Source organism: Zingiber officinale, chromosome 6B (genome assembly GCF_018446385.1).
Source record: "Zingiber officinale cultivar Zhangliang chromosome 6B, Zo_v1.1, whole genome shotgun sequence".
Taxonomy (NCBI): Eukaryota; Viridiplantae; Streptophyta; class Magnoliopsida; order Zingiberales; family Zingiberaceae; genus Zingiber; species Zingiber officinale.
Window position 1 is genome coordinate 92,173,846 of NC_055996.1, and position 24,543 is coordinate 92,198,388.

Genomic DNA, 24,543 nt, shown 5'->3' on the forward strand with positions numbered 1-24,543 from the left:
ATTATTGAACTACCGCACCAATCCCAAATTATATTTTTGGACTCCTTATTATGAGTGTGTTAGTCTCCCTGTGTTTAAGATGTCGAATGTCCACTAATTAAGTGAGTTACTGACAACTCATTTAATTAATATCTTAATCCAAGAATAGTACCATTCAACCTTATCGTCATGTCGGACTAAGTCCACCTGCAGGGTTTAACATGACAATCTTTATGAGCTCATCTTGGGGACATTATCAACCTAGATCACTAGGACACAGTTTCCTTCTATAATCAACAACACACACTATAAGTGATATCATTTCTCAACTTATCGTGCTTATTGATTCATCAAACTAAATCTCATCCATTGATAAATTAAAGAAATAAATATCAAATATATGTGCTTGTTATTATATTAGGATTAAGAGCACACACTTCCATAATAACTGAGGTCTTTGTTCCTTTATAAAGTCAGTATAAAAGAAAACGACCTCTGATGGTCCTACTCAATACACTCTAAGTGTACTAGTGTAATTATATAGTTAAGATAAACTAATACCTAATTATACTACGACCTTCCAATGGTTTGTTCCTTTCCATTTTGGTCGTGAGCTACTGTTTATAATTTATAAGGTACTGATAACATCATCTTCTGTATGTGACACCACATACTATGTTATCTACAATATAAATTAATTGAACAACTACAAATAAATGTAGATAATTTGACCAAATATGATTCTTTATTCAAAATAAATGTTTACAAAAGCTTAGGCTTTCAGTATACACTCTAACAAAGGTAACCAAGATGGAGCTAGTAAAGGAACTACCAAAGATCAAGTACATCAAGGACAAATTGTGCGATGCATGCCAAGAGAATAAGCAATCAAGGTCATCACACAAAGGTAAAACCTTAACTAGCACTTCATTATCGTTAGAATTATTGCATTTGGATCTTTTTTATTGTCATAGAACACCTTCCTTAGTAGGTAACAAATATTGTTTGGTGATAGTAGATGATTACTCTAGATATACTTGGGTTTATTTCTTGAAACATAAGGGGGAAACTTTAGAAACAATTATAGGATTTACCAAGAGGGTAGAAAATGAAAAGAACCTCAAAATTGATAGAATTAGGAGTGATCATGGTGGAGAGTTCGAGAATTTGAACTTTTCTAAGTTTTGTCTAGAAAATGACTATAAGCATGAATTCTCTTGTCCAAGAACACCTCAACAAAATGGTGTAGTGGAGAGGAAGAATCGAGCTTTACAAGAGGCAGCTAGAACCATGCTCAATGCATATTCCTTATCGAGCTATTTGTGGGCCGAAGCGGTTAATACCGCTTGTTACATTCAAAATCGTGTCTTGATTCATAAGTTTTTAGGAAAAACACCTTTTGAACTATGGAATGACACAATTCCTACAATTCATTATTTTAAAGTCTTTGGCTGTAAGGTCTATATTCTTAATACTAAAGATGACTTAGGTAAATTTGAGGTCAAGTCCAATGAGGGAATTCTAGTTGGATACTCATCTACTAGTAGAGGATATAGAGTATACAACAAAAGAACTTAAACGGTTGAGGAATCATCCAATGTTGAGTTTGATGAGTCCACTAGTACTTACCCTAGGAAATCATCTATTGATAAGGATATAATTGAACAAAATCAAGCCATTACTCAAGAAATACAAAATCTACATTTAGGGGGTATCGATCAAGGGGGAGGAAGAGATGGTTCGGATGATGAAAGAAACAATGTAAACAATGATTCTCCTAAAGATGATGATTCCATAACTTCGAGGATCGTAAGGCATCATCAAGATCATCCTATTGATCAAATAGTTGGAGATGTGACTCAAGGAGTAAGAACTATATCATACTTTAGAGATCATACTAGTCAAATTGCTCTAATATCACAATTTGAGCCAAAATCAAATGATGAAGCCTTAATTGATACGGATTGGATTCTAGCAATGCAAGAAGAGTTGAATCAATTTGAAAGAAGCGATGTATGATAATTGGTTCCAAGACCAAATGATAGTACAATTGTTACAATAAAATGGGTGTTTAGAAACAAACTGGATGATCAAGGAAAAGTCACTAGAAATAAGACTAGGTTAATAGCTAGGGGCTTCAATCAAGTTGAAGGACTTGACTATGATGAAACTTATGCCCCCGTTGCTCGATTAGAGTCCATTCGGATATTATTAGGATATGCCGCTTATATGAGTTTTAAACTTTATCAAATGGATGTAAAATTGGCATTCCAAAATGGGTTCATTAAGGAGGAAGTGTATGTGAAACAACCACACGAATTTGAAGACATAAATTACCTAAATCATGTTTATAAACTTAAGAAAGCGTTGTATGGGTTAAAACAAGTTCCCCGGGCATGGTATGAAAGACTCTCATCCTTCTTAATCTCCAAAGATTTTAGAAGAGGAACAATTGACCCAACCCTATTTTTAAAGTCTAAGGATGGAGACATTTTTGTTGCACAAATTTATGTTGATGACATCATTTTTTATTCAACAAATAATGAACTTCTTTAAGACTTCATTAAACATATGGAAAGTGAGTTTGAGATGAGTCTAGTTGGAGAGCTAAGTTTCTTCTTAGGATTGCAAGTCAAACAAACCAATGCAGGAACTAATGTCTATCAAACAAAATTTTCTAAGGAACTTATCAAGAAATTTGATTTGAAAAATGCTAAGGTAGTATCTATTCCTACAAGAACTAATACCAAAATAGATAGTGATCAAAAAGGAAAATTAGTACACCAAAACAATATAGAAGTATGATTGATAGTTTGTTATACCTAACTGCTAGTAGACCAGATATACTTTTTGCGGTAGGTATGTGTGGAAGATACCAATCATGTGCCAAGGAATCTTATTTAGTGGCGATAAAGAGAATTTTGAGATACATCAAGAGTACCCTTAATGTAGGTCTTTGGTACCCTAGGACTCAAAATTTTGATTTGATTGAATACTCCGATTCCGATTATGCGGGTTGCAAATTAGATAGAAAAAGTGCTAGTGGTGAATGTCAATTTCTTGGATCCTCCCTAGTAAGTTGGAGTAGTCGAAAATAACTTTTTGTCGCATTGTCTACCACCCAGGCCGAGTATGTAGCTATGGGTAGTTGTGTAGCTCAATTACTTTGGATGATGCATACTTTAAAGATTATGAGCTTCATTATTCCAAAGTTAAGGTATTGTGTGATAATGTTAGCACCATTAACTTAACCAAAAATCTGGTGCATCACTCTAGGACAAAGCACATTGAAGTGAAACATCACTTCATTAGGGATCATGTGGCAAGAGGAGACATTATACTAAATTATGTTGATTCTAAGTCAAATCTTGCCGACATATTTACCAAACCACTACCCGAGGCAGAATTTACCTCACTTAGGAGAGAACTTGATATGTGTTTTGTAGAATAGTGAGTATAGCATTACATGATCCCATATCACATTAAGAATGTATCTCATTACATCTCACATTAGACCTAAGAAGCCTTGTTTGTGTATTTCTTCAATTAGACATTATGTGAGATGATTAGGATGATGCTTTTGGTTCAACATGTTAGTCATGACACATTACTTTGAGTCAATATGACATCTAGTAACATCAATCCTACATTACTTTCGGCCAATCATAGGGAAAGAAAGTGTACACATCATGCGCACTTATCCCTACGATTATGATTGGAAATTTTAATTTAAAATACATATAAATTTTATTTTTGCAACCCTTGTTGAAGTTTGTCTTTGGATGGGAGTTATCATTGAATAATTAGATACGAACTTATCAAAATGTTGAAGTTTTCGACAACTTTCAATTTTGTGTAAATCTTCGCTAATAAGAGTCCCTTTTTGTCAAATTTTATTTTTCCTTGATAATATGAGACATATATAGTGTCTACACAAAATTTCATGATTTTTAGAGTAGTGTACAATTATTTGTGCATTTCCAAAACTTGGATCTGAAAGTGTTCAGAAATGCAGTAATATCAGCATTCCCAATCGATCGATCAATCGATTGGGAAGCTCGCATTTCACCATAGAGGGCAGTTGAATCGATCAATGAATCGATTCAGCGCGTTTCAATCGATCGATGGATCGATTGAGATGCATTTTCGATTTTCACAGAGGTCATCTAAATCGATCAATGGATTGATTCAGCATATTTGAATCGATCGATGGATCGATTAAGATGTGTTTCCGATTTTCACAGAGGCTTCATGAATCGATCGACCGATCGATTCACTTGCTCCCAATCGATCCGTCGATCGATTGGGTATTTAAAAGCCAACTTAAATCACTGTTGACCTAAGTACACCCTCACTTTCTCTCGTTTTTCTTTCGACTCGATCCGTGCCCTAACCTGGGCGATTCTCCCGGTGAATCTCCCGCTTGCGTCAGTCGTCCTCTCCGACGATCCTCTCCGGCGAAGGGTGTTCTTCCATCTCTCTCCCACTTCCGCTCCTCCTCTCTCGACGACCGGGGCAACTCCTTCTTCCTCATCTCTGCGTCGCACACACGATGAGGACTCCGAACCCTAAGTAATTTCTTCCCTCTTTTCTCATTTTTTCTTTTACTCTTGCTCCTATACTTGGATTGCTAATCTACATGTATCTTGTGTGTTTTTGTGTGTTGCATTGCATTTCACTCATGAATTGCATTGTCTGCATTTTATGCCTTGTCCCTGCATTTTCTTCCTTGCATTTTCTGTTGCAATGCAAATTCTTGTGCCATTGCTTGTTACTTTTTCATTGGTTACCCTTAGGAAGAAACAGAAGGTCCGTGAGTCGGGTGAGGGTTCCTCTCGGCTACCACCTCGTCCTCTCCCTCCCACTGATCAGTGATTTCCTAATGCTGCTATGCAGCAAGCGTTTAGTAAACATACCTTCTAACTTATAACCCCTAGGTCTGTTGATCTTCAATTTTACAAGGACTCTTGTTTTGATATCTATTCCCTCTTCAAGCACTATAAACTTGAGTCAATTTTCTCTTGTGAGAGGAGTATAAATGTAAGCTTTGTATCTGAATTCTATAACAACTTGCACACTTCTGATGGTGTCCACTATCGCACTCGCGTTGCGAAGCAAAATTTGGACTTTTCCTATGCGATCCTTCAGTCCTTTCTAGGGTGTCTACCATCCGAAAATGATTTTGTTTTCTATCCCACACTTCCTTATAAGCTACCTCCACCCTTTGAGCATATCAACATTGCATCTATGCATTAGACCCTTTTTGGTCGTCCTCGTCCGGACGGGCCAAATGCACAGATCACTTCTTTCTCATCTCTTGAGTTATCGGCTGAGAACGCTGCCCTGTTTAAAGTGGTAATTAACTGTCTATTTCCCATTGTCTCACGTGCCTTAGCCGCTCTTCGACCCTCTCACATGTTGCATTATATGTCATACGACATTCCCTTGACATCAACATTGCTCTGAACATATTTCATTACATCATTCATTTTACTCAGCAGGTGCAGCAGATGATTCACATGCCTTTCGATCATCTCATCACTGACTGGCTCGAGTTCATGGAGATAGATGTCTCTCGGGGGCGGTTGGAGCCCATGACCGTTGCCTACTCTCGAATTTCTTCACGCTCTTTCACGAAGACGGGATTAGCGGTTGGTCCAGCGGGAGTCCGATGGCGCGATGGGCGTGCTCTTGGTGAGGGTCCCAGGGCTCGCCAAAGGGGAGCCGCACAGGCACTAGTTCCTGCGGCGGCTGATGCCGAGGAGGATATTGCGGAGCCTGATTCTCCGACATTCGAGGAGTCTGTGGATACCCGTCTTGAGGAACTGCATATGGAGATGGCTGCCCTGACCACCAAGGTTGACGTGATGCAGACAACTTTGAATACTCTGGTGGGTTTGGTGAGCTCTTGGGTGACGAGTCACCTGTCTCCGTCTGTTCCTCCTGTTGCGATTGTTCCTGAGGATGTTGTTGCTGTTGGATCGTGAAACATCGATAGAGGAGGGGGTGAATATCGATTCGAAAAATAACGTTGAAAAGAGTTAAGCGCAGCGGAATTTAAAAGAACAGACACAGTAATTTTTACTTTGTTCGGAGCCTGTGACGACTCCTACTCGAAGGCCCGTACTCCGTGAGTACTTTCGTTGGGCAATCACTATCAATTCGAATGATAATTACAAAATAATTAAGTACAAGAATTGACAGAATTAAAATACCGACAAGAGAAGAAGAATTAGACTTAAGAAAGCGCTTTGTCGGAATAGCCTCGCGGCGTCGCAGGAGCGTAGAGCAGTAGAGCAAGCAGTAGATTCTCAGTTGATAGTTGTGTCTTCAGCTCTGCCTCCGCCCTATCTTTTATATGAAGCTCGGGGCGCCCTGGATCCCTTCCGGGCGCCCTGGTGAGACGTGGCAAGTCCAACCAGCGAGCTCCAAGTGGCGACGCGTGATCAGGATAATTTTTGCCTCCAGGGCGCCTCCAGGGCTCCCGGGTGCCTCCCGGGCGCCCGGACCTCCGGGCGCCCGGACCACCTTTTTCTAGCGAACAGCTTTCTTGCAAAACAAGGTTAGTCCGAGACAAATAGATCCTGCAAAATAAAGTGTTAGCACAGTTTATGAGTTCAGTATAAGAAGTATGACTTAGATTCCGTCTTTCCGAGACCAGAGTCTAGTCACGATCTAGACTTAGATATCCGAAATGAATTTAAGCCGGATCGACGCCTAATGTTCCCTTCCCGGGAACGCGTCCTCACAGTCACTCCCTTCCAGTGACTTACCTCACTTACCTGCCAGACGTCCAGTCAGCCCGTCGACCCGTCTGGACTTCTCGCCAGCTATCCGGTCAGCCCGTCGACCTAGCTGGACTTCTCGCCAAGCGTCCGGTCAGCCCGTCGACCCGTTTGGACTTCTCGCCAGCTATCCGGTCAGCCCGTCGACCTAGCTGGACTTCTCCTGCACACTCGATCAGAGTGTTTAGACAACAACAGACTAACTTAACCTGATTTATCATTCATCAAAACCTGGGTTAAATCGTTAGTGCTAACCGCACCAACAATCTCCCCCTTTTTGATGGAATGACAATCTGGTTAAGTTAGTGAAAATATATGGAAGAAACAACATGCATTTATGTGGTTTTAAAGTTAGTTTGTATTTTCAAGTTGGTCAAATTGGTTTAGTTAACTTAACCATCTAACCCTCCCCCTTTGGCATTCATCAAAAAAATAAGTATGGATTAAGTAAGCATCAACATAGACTTCAGACAAAGTAAGAAATAATGTCAAGTTAATCTGGGGGTGTTAAACTTTTGAAAACTTGTTTAAAGCATTAGCTATTTAGAAAAATAGCTAAGTTTAGATAGCCTGATTTTCAAACATAATTGTATAAGTTCTAAATTTCAATGTCAAGTTTAAATTTTCAAAACAAGTTTTAACTTTGAAACGCTTTTTCAAACATAAGTTTACAAATTCAAAATTCTAAAACTAAGTTTTTTAAGGAAACAATCAGTTTTAAAACTTTGAAATTTATTTTTCAACAAAAAAGATTCAATTTTCAAAATTAAGGAAAAGTGATTTTGTAAACTTAAGTTTTTTTAAAAAAAAAACTTAAGTTTTAAAAGCAATTTTTTCAACTAATTTAAATCAAATTGTCAAAATTAAGTAAAATCAAATTTTAAGAACTAGATTTTTAAATTTAATTTTCAAAACTAAGTTAAATCTAATTTTCAAAGTCAATTTTCAATAAAAAGTAAAACCCAATTCTTAGAAACAACTTAGTTTTATAAGAGTTAGTTTTCAAAATTAGGTTTAAAATTTTTTTAAGAAAACATTTTTTAATACGAACATAAGAAGTATTTGCTAAAAATATTCAAAGTAGAATAATTTTTAAAACAAAGGAGTTTTCAAAATAATTTTGTAAAATTCTTTTTCAGAAATTTTCAAAAATAAGTTGAGTTTAAACTTTTGATGAAAAAATAAGTTTAAAATTCAATTTGAAAAACTGAAGTAGTTTTATATCTCCCCCTGAATCTGACATTAAATCAAATGTCTAACCAGTTTGTTACTGACTGACTTATCATAAGATAGCAGCTTTCACTTGGTTAGTCAAGTTAAGTTCAACCTTAACTTGATTAATGTATATTTTGTATTTAACGCCCAGACTTATATCGATGCACTGAAATAAGCATCTTAAGTCTTAGGCAAGTGCCCTATGCATCTCACCCCTTTCTATGTTCGTCAAACACAAGCAAGGTAAGCCTAGGGTTTTGATGAGATGCTTAAAACTAGTCCTATGGGTACATGTTCTCTAAGGATTTTAAACTAGTCTAAGGCTAAAAATTTATTTAAAAATCTAAAAATAGGAAAGTTTTGAAAATAGAATATGTTTTAACCTATAGTTTGAGAATAACCACTTTTGAAAATATTTTTGAAATTTGAAACTCCTAGTATATTAAGATCGAACATAATCAATCCATATCAGAAAGAACACTAGATAGATCAATAAGTATTCTACAAGTGATGTAGATAACTGAAGTATCACAACTAGAGCTACTGAGATGAGGAAGGGGGTGGTCCCGATCCCAAGGAGCGGAGTAGTGTCATCAGCTCAGTGTGTCGAGTCTGCCCGTCAGCTCGTAACTCGGAGACCTCTCGCCGCATGTCACGCTGAAAGTCAGAGTTCTCCTGTTGGAGACTCTCCATGGCCCTCTCTAGTCCAGTCATGCGGTCGGCTAGAGTGCGTGGTGCGTGACGTGGTGCTCGAGCTGGTGGTGGAGGTGGAACGACCTCCTCCGGAAACAGTGCAAGTATGAACTCATCCTGCTCGGCCTCCCCCTGCGCGCCTGGGTCGTGCTGGTGCCGTGCCCCCCTCCACCAAGACATAGTACCATCGCCCTCATCTATGTGGATACTAGCCAGAGAGAAGTTCCTAGCTATTATGACGTCAAACTCAGTCATACAGCGAATGTCTCCTCTAGTGACATCAATGTGCAACGAGGACATATATGCCGTTAGAATGTGACAAAAAGGCATGTGGACTCGACTATTAGTCACATAACCAGCAGAGTAGATAATGGTGGAGAAGATATGTAGGCTAATGTCAATATCTAACCTATGACTCAGGGCATAGAGTAAAAATGAGTGGAATGGGCGCATCACAGCGATGTCCCGAGTAGTCAGTGGTAAGATGTAAAAGACTAAGACCCTATAAAGAGCGTAGTCCTGGACTCGAAGTTCTACAGACCTAAACTGGGTTACAGTGGGATCTCGCTCTCCCCCAAAACAATACGAATAAATCGTATCAGGAGTGATATGTGAGTAGGGATCTCCGAATGGTAGATCCCCGGGAGGATAGCACAAAAAGGGACAAGTGGATGGACGTAACCCTAAAAACTCCCGGATCGTCGTAGGTGATAGCGTGATATCAGTACCTGCTGCCCTAGTAGTATAGGTAAGGTCATCTACTTTCACTAGGTTGTTATAAAATTCAGCACACAGACTTATGTTTACCGGACTAGTACATTCAACAAGGTTTCGAAGGTTATAGTGGTTTATAACCTCCATAACAGGAGCACAAGAAACTAAAAAGAACGATCTATCTATGCATTTAGTCCTAATGGCCATATATATGGTTGACTCAAATCTAACTCTAAGTTCATCTGTGGGAAACCTAGGGTCAGTACTAGCATTAGAGGGCCCAGCACCAGTATTTGTTCATTTCCTACTGTTATATCAAAGAGATATTCTAAATAAAAGTATCAAGACAAATTTAAAAAAAAATTTAGACAAGGAAAAAGGATTTACCGAGGAGCCATCGTAAGATATAGAACTGATGACCTCGGTTAAGTCGCGACAGCGTCTTCACCGCAAGAAAATTTAAATTTAGGACACTCTCACACTGAGGTTCGGATAGAACCTTGGTAAGAGTTTAAAAGATTTGGGGCAAGTGTTGGGGGCGCCTGCTGCCCCCTATTTATAGGGAACTCCGGGCGCCCGGGGTTGATTTCGGGCGGGGCGCCTGGATCCCCTCCCGGGCGCCCCCAAAGGGAATACTAGGGGCGCCTGCCCCTGGTTTTTTGACCCTTTAAATGATTTTTTTTTAAGTTTAATTTAATTTTTAAAATAACTTTTAAAGATAATTTAATAATTTAAAAGGGTTTTTAAGGTTAATAGTTTTTTAAAGTTAATTTAATAATTTTTAAAAATAGTTTTTTTAGGTTAATTTGGTTTAAAAAATTAATCGTAATTCATTTTAGTTATTTAATTCAAAATTGATTAGTTCAAAATTTAACTTAACTAATTCAGTTTGAAATTTAATTTGATTAATTTAATTTGAATTTTAATTTAATTAATTTAATTCGAAATTTAATTTTGGTCCTTAGTCATCTCACCCGATTTAAGTTTTCAATCAGAGAATCCTATAATTTTGTGAGATGGGTTGGATTTTAATTATGGAGTTTGGTTTAACTTGGGTTAGATTCAGATTTAGTTTTGGTCTCTACAAATAGGCATTCTTCGGATAAACTTCTAAGCTTGGTGAGTCACATGGACGTCATTAGAAGTAACCAACCTTTCGAGGTTTTCCAAATAGTTCTATCCACGGAGCTTAGTACTAAATCTTGGTCTAACTAGTTAGGATCCATTTAAGGGTAGCTTCGGTCAGTTCCACTTGGCCAAATGCACCAGATCGAAACCATATCTTTCTAGACATGCGATGCCCAAGCTTCCCTAACATACTATCATCCAAAAATTTCACCAGTACCATGATTCAAGTTAAACTTGATCTCTTTTTAACTAATCCTAATTACCCTGCCGAGTTAGTTTGTTTAGGAGGTGCTAGCTACTCTGGAGCCTCCCCCTGAATTATTGGCCTTTAATTTAAATTAGGTTTGTGTCGATTCCTTTTATAGTTATAATTAACTTGGTGATAATTTATATTTTGTTGAGTTTTAATATTTTTAAATTTTGATTTCTTTGATTTGTGTTTTGGTTTTTGATTTAGTTTATTCGAGTTTATATAATGAATTTTTTCTTTAGGTATGTAATATTGATTAATTCCTACTTGCGTGGTCAAACACGCTTTCGGAACCCAAGATTGATTGGTTGATTTGTATTGGGTTATTAATGATTTAAAGGTTTTATTTGAGTTCGACTTGTATCCAAGTCCGGTTTTATTATAACATGCTTTTTGATTATTTAGGATTAAGTCTAGATTTTTTTATCTTGTAGTGAATTTTTCTAGTATTTCTTTTAAGTTATTAATTTCTGATTTTAGTGATGAATTCTCTTCAAGTATTAGATCTTGAGTTGGATTTAAATTTTTTATTTGTTCCTTGAGGTCTTGATTTTCCTCAAGGAGTGATTTGTTTTCATTTTCTATTTTAATTAACTTACTATTTAAGTAGGAAATAATTTTAAAAAACTTTTTGTTTAAATTAAAAAGTACCTCATCCCGGCCTTCGGAAACGAGTACAGACTCATGGCTTGATTCGGGTTCAGACCCGTCTTCATCTTCCGACTCGTCTTCCGTTTCAGCTTCGCGGGCCATCAGCGCGAGGTGGCTCTGGTGTTTCTGCTCTTCTGCCTCCGATTCGTCCGAGGAGTCGTCCCACGTTGCTTTGAGGGCCTTCTTTTTGGTTGGCTTCGGTTTGTCGAACTTCAGTCTTGGGCATTCGTTCTTGTAGTGCCCCTTTTTGTTGCATCCGAAGCACGTCACGTTCTTTTGTTCCGCGGGAGAACTGATCTTTTGAAGGTCCTTCTTGTTGAAGCTTCTTTTTCTCCTGGTGAACATTTTTCTTACCAGGTTCACCAGGTGTTCTTCGTCTTCGGTATCTTGATCAGAATCTTCTTCAGATTCAGGCTTGTTCTTCTTTTCTTTGGATGAGCCTGCAAATAAAGCAATACCTTTCTCGGCTCCAGCATTAGTTTGTTCATGTAATTCTAACTCACAAAAAAGCTCGTCTAATTTTAACTTAGATAAATTTTTTGAAATTTTGTAGGCATCTACGATTGATGCCCACAAGCTATTACGAGGAAAAGCATTTAGTGCGTACCTTATTAAATCTCTGTTTTCCATCTGGTGGCCTATCGCGTGGAGTCCGTTGAGGACGTCCTTGATTCTTGCATGCAGTTGACTTGCCATTTCCCCTTCCTGCATTTTTATATTAAATATTTTATTTAAAAGTAGGTCTCTTTTTGTTACCTTCGCGTCGCTTGTTCCTTCGTGCAACTCAATCAGTTTGTCCCACAATTCTTTAGCATTCTGATGTGGTCCGACGCGATTCAGCTCTTCTCGTGTTAGTCCGCAATGCAGCGTGTTGAATGCCTTGTTTTCTGTTGATGCCTTTTTCCTCATGTCCGGAGTCCACTGTTCCGTGTCTAGTGATTTTCCGGAGTTGTCGGTTGGAGCTTGGTAGGCCTTTATAACGCTGAACCATTGATCGTAATCCGTCTTTAGGTACACCTCCATTCTTTTCTTCCAGTACGAGAAGTTATCCCCGTTGAATAGGAGAGGGCGTACTGTGCTGAAGCATTCTAGTTGAGACATTCTGCACACAAGTAAATAACGAAAAAATATTCCAAGACTTGGTCTTGGATTAGTAGTGCGGAAAAAAAATAATAGCTGTATCTAAATTGGTGTTGCACCAATTTAGATTTAATTGCAACGAGAAGAAAGGAAAAAAAATCCTAAATTAATAGTAATATCAATTTAGAATTTAAGCGAAGAGAAAAAAAATATTTTCACCCCCTGTCTGATTGGTGGTTGCACCAAATCAGAGCGGTACCTGCTCTGATACCACTTGTTGGATCGTGAAACGTCGATAGGGGGGGTGAATATCGATTCGAAAAATAACGTTGAAAAGAGTTAAGCGCAGCGGAATTTAAAAGAACAGACACAGTAATTTTTACTTCGTTCGGAGCCTGTGACGACTCCTACTCGAAGGCCCGTACTCCGTGAGTACTTTCGTTGGGCAATCACTATCAATTCGAATGATAATTACAAAATAATTAAGTACAAGAATTGACAGAATTAAAATACCGACAAGAGAAGAAGAATTAGACTTAAGAAAGCGCTTTGTCGGAATAGCCTCGCGGCGTCGCAGGAGCGTAGAGCAGCAGAGCAAGCAGAGCAAGCAGAGCAAGCAGTAGATTCTCAGTTGATAGTTGTGTCTTCAGCTCTGCCTCCGCCCCATCTTTTATATGAAGCTTGGGGCGCCCTGGATCCCTTCCGGGCGCCCTGGTGAGACGTGGCAAGTCCAACCAGCGAGCTCCAAGTGGCGACGCGTGATCAGGATAATGTTCCCTTCCCGGGAACGCGTCCTCACAGTCACTCCCTTCCAGTGACTTACCTCACTTACCTGCCAGACGTCCAGTCAGCCCGTCGACCCGTCTGGACTTCTCGCCAGCTATCCGGTCAGCCCGTCGACCTAGCTGGACTTCTCGCCAAGCGTCCGGTCAGCCCGTCGACCCGTTTGGACTTCTCGCCAGCTATCCGGTCAGCCCGTCGACCTAGCTGGACTTCTCCTACACACTCGATCAGAGTGTTTAGACAACAACAGACTAACTTAACCTGATTTGTCATTCATCAAAACCTGGGTTAAATCGTTAGTGCTAACCGCACCAACAGTTGCGTCTGCTGATGCTCCTGCTCCTACTACTACATCTGTCCCTTCTTCTGATCCTATCGACGTTTCTGATCCTGTTCCTACTCCTCCAGAGATGATACTTTTGAGTTCTTTGTATCTCTATGACATGGGATCTTGTACGTTATATGGATGTTTGTTGTGAAGTCGTCTTGTGAACTTCACTTTATTTTGGATGTATGATATACTGCTTCTCTCTATTATCTTTCATTTTTCGATTCCAGATTGTTATCTTATGTTGATATTTGTGTGATTTAGGGAGAGTACCCCTCAGGTTTATCATGTTTGTTTAGTGCATCAATTAAGGGGGAGTTTTAGTTTTGATATTTGACAAAGGGGGAGAAGTAAGTTGAAGTTTATGCTTAATTATGAAGGAGATTCATACTTAGTCATATATAAATTTTATGCGTAGTTAATAACAATATTGTTATTTACTGTTAGCTCATGCATATTGTTATTTACTGCTTATCATCTTATTATTATAGTGTGTTGGAAATTAGCCTAAACTCAAATAGATTGTCAAACATCAAAAAAGGGAGGCATTGTTGGTGCAATCATGCCCTGGATATTTTCAATGTATTGACAACTATTTAAGTTTAGGTTAATACGTTTGGATCTAACGTGTGCCGCAAGTTTTGCAGGAAGAAGTCCAAGAAAGTCGAGTACCGGAGTCTTGGCAGGAAAAGTCCTTGCAGGTCAAAAGACCGGATGTAAGGCAAGAGAAGTCCGAGAAGGTCGAGGACCGGAGTCTTGGCAAGAAAGTCCAGGGATGCATTCATCTGGCACGAGGTATTAATTGGGAAACCATCAAGCAATCAATTGGTAAATCGATTGAGGCGCATAACTATGGAATAGAATACTGCTGAATCGATCAGTCGATCGATTGGAGGAAACCAATCGATCGACCGATCTATTGATAACCTCTGCGCGAGAGCACAGAAGGAACTTGGATCGATCCGCCGATCGATTAGAGGAATTCAATCGATCGGTCGATCAATTCACATGCTTCTGCGCAAGAACACAGTGTGAACTTGGATCGATCATCCGATCGATTCACAAGACTTCTACACGAAAGAGCAGTGCGATTTTGAATCGATCAGCCGATCGATTGAAGGCAACCAATCGATCAACCGATCGATTGGAGGCAACTTCTGTACCTATGAAATATGCGGCTGAATCAATCCAGTGTTGGCCCAATCAATTGTGACGACGCTCAATGACTATATTTGAATCGATTGGAGATGTGCTCAATCGATCGACGGCGACAATCACGTGAGAAACGACTACTTTTGAAGACAAATAAAAAGGGGAGATGCGCTATAGCAAAAATAACACTTGAATACTTATTGTGCTAAGCAAAAAGAAAGCTCTCTAAGTGACTTCAAAGCAAAAGATTTTGAGTCTCTTCCTTCTAAGCCTAGATCTCATCTTGTAAGAGGAAGAGACAATCTTGTAAAGGTTTCTCCACCTTCGTTTGTGATAACAAGAAGGAGAAGTTCATATTGGAGCTTGATCGTGTGGGTGTGTGCCTTGAATTAGTCATCTCAAGGAAGTGGAAACCAAGTAAACCAAGGAGTTAGCATTGTTTTCTTGTCTTTTATTTCTCTCTATTTGCTTTTGCTAACAAGTTGTAGGTGAAAAATCGAAGAAAGACTATTCACCCCACCTCTCCTCCTCCTCCTCCTTTAGCTAAACGCAAAGGTCCTATCAAGGTTGAGCTGCTAGATTCTCTAGAAGATAGCTGCCTACTACCCAGTCTGAGTACGAACTCTCGAGTGAACGTCGAGTCAAGAGATGTCGAGCGGAGTCGAGAAGCCAAGTCACCGAGTAGAGAGATGCTGAGAGGAGTTAGGAAGTTGTGTCGCTAAGTCAGGAGATGTCGAGGCTTGCTTTCAAGCAGTTTCCTTGAAACAGATTCGTCTCACCTTCGATTATACTTCGAGGTTCTCTCGGGTCGTCTATTTTTCAGGATATAATTGTAGAACCATGTACACAACTAAGCACTGATTGTTCGTGGTGAACTGAAAACGCACCTGAGTACTATCACAAGCAGTTTAGCTGAGCGGATGCACGACTGAGAGGAAAGAATCAAGGAATGAAGGTGGAGGAATTCTTTTGCTATTGCTTTCACTTCTTTCTTTGCTTAAGATCTAGTCTCCTTATATAGGAGAGCTCACCACTGACTGTAATGAATGATCAGGTTATCGGTCATTTTTGCCAAAACGTTACGAAATCACTATTAATGTATTTAATGTCAGCCATTATTGCTGAGACGTTACAAAAATATCATTAATAAATTTAATGTCAGCTATTATTGTCAAGATATTACAGAATTGTCATTAATAAATTTAATATCAATTATTATTATCGAGACATTATAAAATCATCATTAATGAGTTTAATGTTTCTGTTACACTCTTAAGTATATAACAAAAAGAAATTCTATGTGCACAGCTCAAATTTTATCACTTGGGTAAATTTTATTTTGATCGGTAGACATTCTATACGTGGCTAACCCCTGAGTGAACATTTTAACCTTCACATCCGTCGTGTGCGATTAAATGAACTTAGGATACTCAAAAGTGAGTCGAACGCCTCAATTAATTTTTGGAAGTTTATTTAGACGTCCACAGAATCACACACTCACGGATGTGCAGACTGCACACTTACACACATACAAACGATGAACGATCCTCATGGGCAACTATATATTTCATATTTTTTTAATATTTTTTGATTGTATTAGACTTGGGTTATAGTATTATGTATAAAAAAATAAACTAAAAAATTTAAGGTCCTCACGAGACGTGCAGGTTAAAGTGACTAGGCTGAGGGTGTAGATGTAAAAAAAATTATATATATAATGTGACGTTGCTTTCATCCACGCCAACCTAATTAAACCTACCCAATCTTATCTACTCTTCTTGTCGACCTCTTCTTAATTGCATGAACCAGGTGTCCAATGGTAAGCTTCTGGTCTTGTGGGCCACATTCTCAACACCATCCTATGAAATTGGTAACTCGTATTACGCTGCCATTTGCTCAAATAACTATCTTTATTTAATGCTATTTGATTATAAAAATAATTACGGATTTCATTATATCTTTAATAGGTTATAAAGTCTATATAAAAAATAAGTGTAAATTTTTAGAAAGTGCTTTTCAATTTTTGAAATTGAATTTTGTTTTCATCTACCAAACGTATATTTATTTATTTTTTAAATTCTGAACCAAAAATGTATTTAATTATTATTTTTTTTCAAAATGAGAATTTAAAAAAAAATATATCCTTCCTCCAAATAGTCCCTTGGGTCCTAACTTTCAGAGAAGAATGGTAGGCAGTTTAAAAATAAGGAATCACAATGTGTTTTTCGTCTTGTCGAATATGTTTTAAAAATTATTACAATTTGGAATGTTCCATAAGATTATTTTTTTTTCTTTAATTTTTAGCTTTACAAATAATAAAATAAGCTTTGCTCTCCAAAATTCAGACCTTCCCCACCTACCATTCAAAGACTTCAGAAATGAAGTTTGAAACAACTAAAAAAAATCAATGAGATTTTTTATTTTTTAAAAAAATATTGTTGTTGCTTGTAAGATTTGAATTCGATTAGATTCTATTTGGGGGAGTGGGGGCCACAATGAATCCGAATATAATCAAGTGGAATATTGAACTTTTCTTCTATAATCAACTTTCATAACAACAAAATTAAAAAATATCCTTTTTGTTTTAAAATAAAATAAAATCAGAATTATTAATGGAACATTAATCAAACAATTTAATGGCATCGCCTTGAAAGATCCTTAATAAAATTTATCAATTTCTATGTTTTAATTTTGATTTTAGCTTTGTTTTCAAAAAAAAAAAAAAATTCATCTCCATTTGTTTATAAATAGGGAAGGTCTGAAGCTTGAGAATTAGGACATGGCCGAGGCCGTTAAAAGAAGCTCCTTTACTTTCGCTGTCCCTCCTCCACTCCGCATAAAACAAATGGCGTAGAAGCAATTGCTGGTGAGCTTTGCGTGCTGGATTCCTTGACGGATTCTCCGTTTCCTTGTCCACTTTTGGCTATTTCTAGGTTTTGGTGGGAGTAACGGAGGAGGGGAGTGCCTCTGCTTCTGCGCCTGCGCGGGGTGTTGATGAGAAGGAACCGTGGAAGAGCAGCAGGCGAAACTGGGAAAGGCGGAGGACTTGCTGGGGATCTTCGACTGTATCAATGACGTCGCCGCAGCGATCGCGGCGTCGGCAGCGAGGATGAGCGAGCGCGCGTACCGGGTGGAGACCACGCCGCGGCTCGCTCAATGGAGGATCGATACCCTCTCCCCTTTCTCCTTTCGCAAGTCCGACCCCTTCAAGATCGGTCTCTGGAACTGGTACCAAAACCCTATCTTTTCCTCCTCCCTCTCGAACTGGTGTACGAAGCCCTTGTTTCCCGATGCTTCTTTCTTTTTACCTGCAGTCAATCTAAGATTTCTTTTGGTGTAAAAATCTCACCTTCAATGGATTTCTTGAAGAAAAGAAATCGAATTTTGTTACCATTTTAGGGCATTTTCTTCTCGTTGTTCCTTGTGGTTTACGATTGTGTTGCGTTCTATGCTGCTGCTTTGTATTTACTGCGTATATGCTTTTGAATTTTTTTTTCCCCTCCGTGAATTGATATCTGATTTGGTGGTCGAGACGGACAAAACCTAATCATCCAGGTATCTCTTTAAATTTGTTAAACAGGTACCTTGCAGTTGAGAAGAACAGGCAACTCCTTGTGAAGCTATATCCCGAGGGTTCAAACTTGACAAAGGAGAAGCCACCAATTGCTTCCTTGATTATCAAGATTGTTTCTCTGTCTGCACCAAATCGCAACACCCTCATTCATCCAGGTTTAGATTTATGCCTTGATAACTAGACATTTTCTCAAGATGCCAAAGAAACCAACTAGTTATGCTTCTTTCCGTGTGCAGGAATTTCTGACAAGCTGCTAAAGAACAGTGGCGACTGTGTCTGGGCCATTGACACCTTGTTCACTGGGCGATTCATCATCGACGTCGAGTTCCTTGATCTAAAGATTGTACCTTCATCAGTAAGTATGTTGGGAGGATAAGAGTTGTTTGATCCTAAACTTTATGCATAGAACTATAGAAGTAGGTTATGTATCGTTGTTGGCCCCTTCTCATCTTCCACATAGACTAAATATTTCATGTCAGATATTAGGCTGATGGTGACATATTAACTGAATTGTCTGGACTGTTATTGTTTCCAATTGCTTTCAGATATTTACTTCTTCATCTTTCAATTGTTTGAGGGATTTGGAAGGCAAGAGACTTCAGTTTCTCGAAAATCAGATATGATGGAGGATATGAAAACATTTTTGCTCCATTTTCCCTTTCATACATGTATGCACATAAATTTTCTTGCCTGAGATTGGAGGGGCAGCAAAGAGAAACTTCCTTTCTCGAGTTTGATCTTCGGATTTAACTCACGTCTTGTTAGATGGTCGATTGAAGTTCTTAAATTTTTTTAGAAAAGAATGGCATTTGCAATTTCTTGAATTTACTTAATGGGTTTCAGGGTGGTGAACCTGCCTCGATTTGGACCAGCTATCAGGCAACAAAGCAAACTGAAGCCGCAGTCCTCAACTCACTCGGAAGGATGCTGAGTGAGAGCATCCACACTGACATCACAATCAATGTCACTGATGGTAGCATTGGTGCACACAGGGCCGTCCTCGCTACAAGATCTCCCGTTTTCGACAGCATGTTCTCCCACAACCTTAGGGAGAAAGAACATTCCACCATCAACATCTCCGACATGTCCTTTGATGCTTGCCAAGCCTTCCTCAACTTCATTTATGGCAACTTCCAGCTCGAAGAGTTCATGGTACACCGCATTGCCCTCCTCCGAGCGGCTGACAAGTATGATATCTCCGACCTAAAGGAGGCATGCCACGAAAGCCTAGTAGAAGACATTGATACTAGGAATGTTCTCGAGAGGCTCCAGATTGCCCATCTCCACCACTTGTCCAAGCTAAAGAGTTCCTGCTTCCGATACCTAGTGAACTTTGGAAAGATATACGAGATTCACGAAGAATTTAACGACTTTATGCAGAGCGCCGATAGAGAACTCATAGCTGAAGTATTTCATGAGGTTCTGGCTGCGTGGAGAGGTATATAAATGGCTGAAACTTTCAAATGACTGAAACCAAATGGCTGCTAAATGGCGTGAGTAATTCTTTTTGTCTACTTGGGTCTAATTGTTATTGTACACAAAGGGATGCTGAAACTGAAATTGAAACTATTGTACAAAAATCTATTATGGTGAGTTGGTAAAATCTTTAGTGAATAAAGATGTATATTTCGATTGGAACAAGTAGATTTGTGTCATGGACACAAAAGATTATGTTCCAATGTATTGTTATATGCCATTTGGTTGTTATGAAATATGAATTCATAGCCTAATAAATTTCTGTGAAATTTTCAATTATCAATTCAATTTGTTTTATTTATTTTTATTAGTGTTCAATTTGTTGTGGTGCGTGCAATCCGATAAAACCCGGCGTCCCCATGACCTCGCCACCCGCAAATGTACTCTCTTTGCGACAGGTCGGCCATTCGAAGGGTCCATTTCATCCCCATATAAAGGGCAGGCTGCTTACGCCGGAAGCAACGCGAAACGTCTCTTCCGCCTCCTCTCACGCGAACTTGGCGGAGGAGCCCAAATCCGTTGCGGCTGTCATCTGCTCCTCCGTTTTCGGTCGATTCGAGTTCGTTCCTAAGTTTCCTCTCTTCCTCGATCTCGATCTCGATCTCGATCTCGGATTCGAAGCCGGGTGGTTTTGGATTCGAGGGAGGATGTCGTACGCTTATCTGTTCAAGTATATCATCATCGGCGACACGGGTACTCTTTTCCTGGTCCTCCCTAGGGTTTATAATTCGTCACAGGAGTAAGATCCATTTGGGCTAGGGATTCTATTTGGTGATAGTTTGGTATCGGAGCAGGTTTTAAGTTTTGATTCTTATTCTTTTAGTTTTCTTTGTTAAGCTGTCACAATTGGGCTCATCTGAAGCGTGTCTCTTCATTTATTTATAGGAATTGCGCACCGTCTTTATATACCTAAGTGCGGTAGCTTTGCGATTTTTAGTTGCTTTATAATTTTTTTCTAAAATGTATTTTTTTTCCTTTGCGTTGACTAACTTTTAAAGTAGTTGCTTTTAGTTACATGCTACGAATGCCATTTTTTTTTTACTGTTTTGTTTTATATGGATAGGTGAAAGATAACTATCCTAGTTTTGAATATTAAACTCTGAAAAAGTTGAGTTGTCACTGGTTTTTCTCATTGTAGGAGTGGGGAAATCATGTCTTCTTTTGCAATTCACTGACAAGCGTTTCCAACCTGTGCATGACCTGACAATTGGTGTGGAATTTGGGGCTAGAATGATTAATATTGACAACAAGCCCATTAAGTTGCAGATATGGGATACAGTTGGTTTCTACCTCTCCCTATATTTGTTTCTCATTATTATAGCTATAGCTAGATCAACATAAATGCTTGCAAATGAAAATATTTCTTTTCTTTCTTTTCCAAACATTTCACACATTGTATCTGCCTTTGCTGACTTTATTGTAAGAATCTTCAAAATTGTATTTGCCATTATGTTTCTTGAATATTTGCAATACATAATTAAGAAAATGCAAATATTTATCATAACCCTCCACGCCTGATGTTGAACAAACACTATACATGTAGATAAGTAGATTGATTTCTTTTTTAACAACTCAAATTTTTAGGATATTTTGAATATTTTGCCATTTTACTTGGGCTAAAATTTGTAAATTTTGCAGGCTGGTCAAGAGTCATTTCGATCAATTACAAGATCTTATTATAGAGGTGCCGCAGGTGCCCTTCTTGTTTATGACATCACCAGGTATTGATTGATAAGCATTATTTTGCTGTGTTATTCAGACTCAGCTTATACACCTATATCCTTGACGATATGGGTATGGGTATGGAAAAAGAGTCAAGCTGTTGAACTCATCTACAGAGAAAGAAGAAGAAAGAGACTGAGGAGAAAGCTTAATTAGGCTTCACTGGAAAGGAAGAGGAAGGATATACCTTGCAGTTGAATGTGTTGTAGGGATTAGGAGAGAGGGAAGGCTTCTGTTGTGGTGATGGGAAGAGAGCATTAAGCCTTCTTTTAGGAATTTTCAAAATATTCCTATACTATAACATCTCAAAAAGCCCCTAATAGTTTTTTATTTTTTATTTTTTTTCAAAATGACCCCTAACCTATAACACTTAAAAAATGACAAATTTGTAGACATTTTCAAAACGTCCCTTAAATTATAAACATTATATTGTATACATATATGCAACAAACATTATATACCATATATATTTACTATGCAATATGTGTTCCATACATTAACATTTATATTGTTAAGATTGGTTGTGCCTCTGCTTGGTCCACTTTTTTCACATGCTTCAATTTTGAAAATAAAAATTCATGTGTCGGTCTTCCAGGTTCATACCCGTGTCCAGCGTGAAATATTTGTATCTAAGTCTGAATAACATAGATCTTGATTTAGAGGACATATTAGGTGCTTTGTGATGTACCTTTCAATTAATTGTCAGGAGGGAGACATTCAATCATCTTGCTAGCTGGTTAGAAGATGCAAGACAACACGCTAATGCTAATATGACAATTATGTTGATTGGCAATAAGTGTGATTTGGCTCACAGAAGAGCTGTTAGCACTGAGGAAGGCGAACAGTTCGCTAAGGAGCATGGTTTAATTTTCATGGAGGCATCTGCCAAAACAGCACAGAATGTTGAGGAGGTGAAATGGCAACTTTTGTTTTCCTTCAAATCATTGTACCTTTTATGCCATGAACTTACGTATATGAATTTACATTGGAAATTCTTGTTTCTCCTCAGGCTTTTATTAGAACTGCTGCAACAATATACAAGAAAATTCAGGATGGTGTCTTCGATGTATCAAATGAGGTAAGATGTGGACATACTACCAAAATAGCAAGATGCAAATCAAAGCTACACAGTTAGATCATACATTTTATAATCCTCTTTAGAATTTGTTGTGCTTGATAAAATACATGCTGGTTGCAACCATTGGCTGTTTATGTTCCTGAAAGAGAATTTCCTAAGCTAACTCGTTGGACATGCTCTCATTAACTAGCTCATTTGATAACTATGACAATAATCCTAAATATTAGTTTTAAAATTCATATTTATACATTAATCACTAGAAATATATCTAGCTTCCCAGACAAAATAAAATGTGTTGACAAACTATGTATTGTATTTACAGATTAACCAAGGGTTGGTTATGATAAGTATCATGTTGCTCTATTAAGATTTCTTAGATTTTTTTTAATGTTATTGGTTATTATATTGTTGTGTTAAGATTATAAAATGACATCTTTATACTTACCCATCTTCCTTGAAGTAGATAAATGAATGTTTTCAAGAGAATGCCAAAACTGTTCGCGTTCAACCAAACTGATTAGTTCTTTCAAATTGATAAAAATTGTCAGGTTCAACCTTTTTTTAACTGGTCTGGATGTAGATTCAATCTGATTGGAAGACTTGGATTGGAACTTGGGGTTTTGAGGTCTTTTAGTTGGTTGGGTCCAGTTCTAGTAGCTATTCTCATAGGAGGTGTTATCCTCCTTATTGGCCTGAATGTTTCACGACTGAAACAATAAAACTGTATTTAAAACATCTTACAATACAGTGTGTATCTCGCGGTACTTCAGGCTATTCACCATTGACTAGCTGTCCTTGTCAGCAGGCCTGCCTCATGATCTACCAAAGTTCCCTTGCTAGCATGCCTCTCTATTGACAAAGTTACCTTACCGATGTGCTTGCTTGCGATCAACCAAGTTTCCTTACTGCCATGCCTCATGCAATCGACCAAGCTGCCTTGTCAGCATCCTCGATCATTTCTTTTGTGGACCTTGCAATTGCTGAATTCATGGAATTGTTATTTGTTAGATTTACTGAATTCTTTCATTTTTAACCACAATAACTTGTAGCTGGAACCCATAACAAAGAATTCTTATAACAACGGTTGAATCTTTACCATGCTAACCATGATTTATTGCGAATTGATGTTGCAGTCATATGGAATCAAAATTGGATATGGAGGGGTTCCTGGTCCATCAGGTGGAAGGGATTCATCTTCTCAAGGTGGTGCTTGCTGCAGTTGACGTCCATTTTTCACCCTTAACTATGACATTGTATCTTAAAGCTACCCTTCTTATTTCAACAATAAACTTAGACCCTTGTTTCTTTTCTCATGTGCATAAGTTACATGGATTTGAATTCTTTTAGTAGTTGTTTTTTTTTTTGTTTTTTGTTTTTTGTTTTTTGCTTCTTTTCTCCTGGGTGCTCTGTTGGTGTCTCCATTTTGCATTTGATGTCTCTTTTACTATTTAGATTTTTTTGTCTAGTTAAAAGATATGTTTTTTTAGTTAAACAAAACTGGAAATGCAGGTGGAGCCTTGCGTGCAGAGAGAAGAGAAAACTGTGTACATTAGAGATTTTAATGGATCCCGTGCGGTCCATTTTCTGTTATGTTGTGTTTAGTATTGTAAATAGATGGGATCTTTCTCCGGGCTTCAAATTGAGAGTTTCTTACATCGGACTACAATTTTTGTATTTAGTATTATAAATAAATTAAATATTTGTGAAAAAATTAATTTGACGTTTAATTAAATAAGAGATTATTTATATTCCTACCTCTATATATATATATAGAAGTGATATGCTGCGGGGCAAAGTCGTGCGGACTGCTGTGGACATGCCTTCCTGATCGGTCACTAGATCGATCAGGGAACCTCCTGATCGGTCTGTAGACCGATCAGGGAACCGATCACTTTCTGATCGGTCTGGTGACTGATCAGGAAGGCATGTCCACAG

At 38.3% G+C, this 24,543-nt stretch overlaps 2 protein-coding genes and 1 long non-coding RNA gene across 3 annotated transcripts; 2 read left to right on the forward strand and 1 right to left on the reverse strand.

The window, feature by feature from the left end:
* The first annotated feature begins 17,440 nt into the window (after positions 1-17,440).
* LOC121993174 (BTB/POZ domain-containing protein At1g55760-like) lies at positions 17,441-20,091 on the forward strand. The gene is made up of 4 exons (XM_042547862.1): positions 17,441-17,986; positions 18,339-18,487; positions 18,569-18,687; positions 19,176-20,091. The coding sequence occupies exons 1-4, from the start codon at positions 17,868-17,870 to the stop codon at positions 19,776-19,778; spliced, it is 990 nt and encodes a 329-aa protein (XP_042403796.1). The 5' UTR covers positions 17,441-17,867; the 3' UTR covers positions 19,779-20,091.
* Positions 17,485-18,340, reverse strand: LOC121993176. Its single transcript, XR_006115103.1, has 2 exons — positions 18,150-18,340; positions 17,485-18,077 (listed from the first exon to the last, which is right to left on the reverse strand). It is a non-coding gene; the product is annotated as an uncharacterized LOC121993176 (long non-coding RNA).
* Positions 20,092-20,152: 61 nt separating the features above from the next.
* On the forward strand, positions 20,153-23,954 carry LOC121993175 (ras-related protein RABB1c-like). Its single transcript, XM_042547863.1, has 6 exons — positions 20,153-20,501; positions 20,947-21,086; positions 21,447-21,529; positions 22,237-22,441; positions 22,540-22,608; positions 23,742-23,954. Exons 1-6 carry the CDS (start codon positions 20,168-20,170, stop codon positions 23,829-23,831), a joined length of 921 nt encoding a protein of 306 aa, XP_042403797.1. The 5' UTR covers positions 20,153-20,167; the 3' UTR covers positions 23,832-23,954.
* The last annotated feature ends 589 nt before the right edge of the window (positions 23,955-24,543 follow it).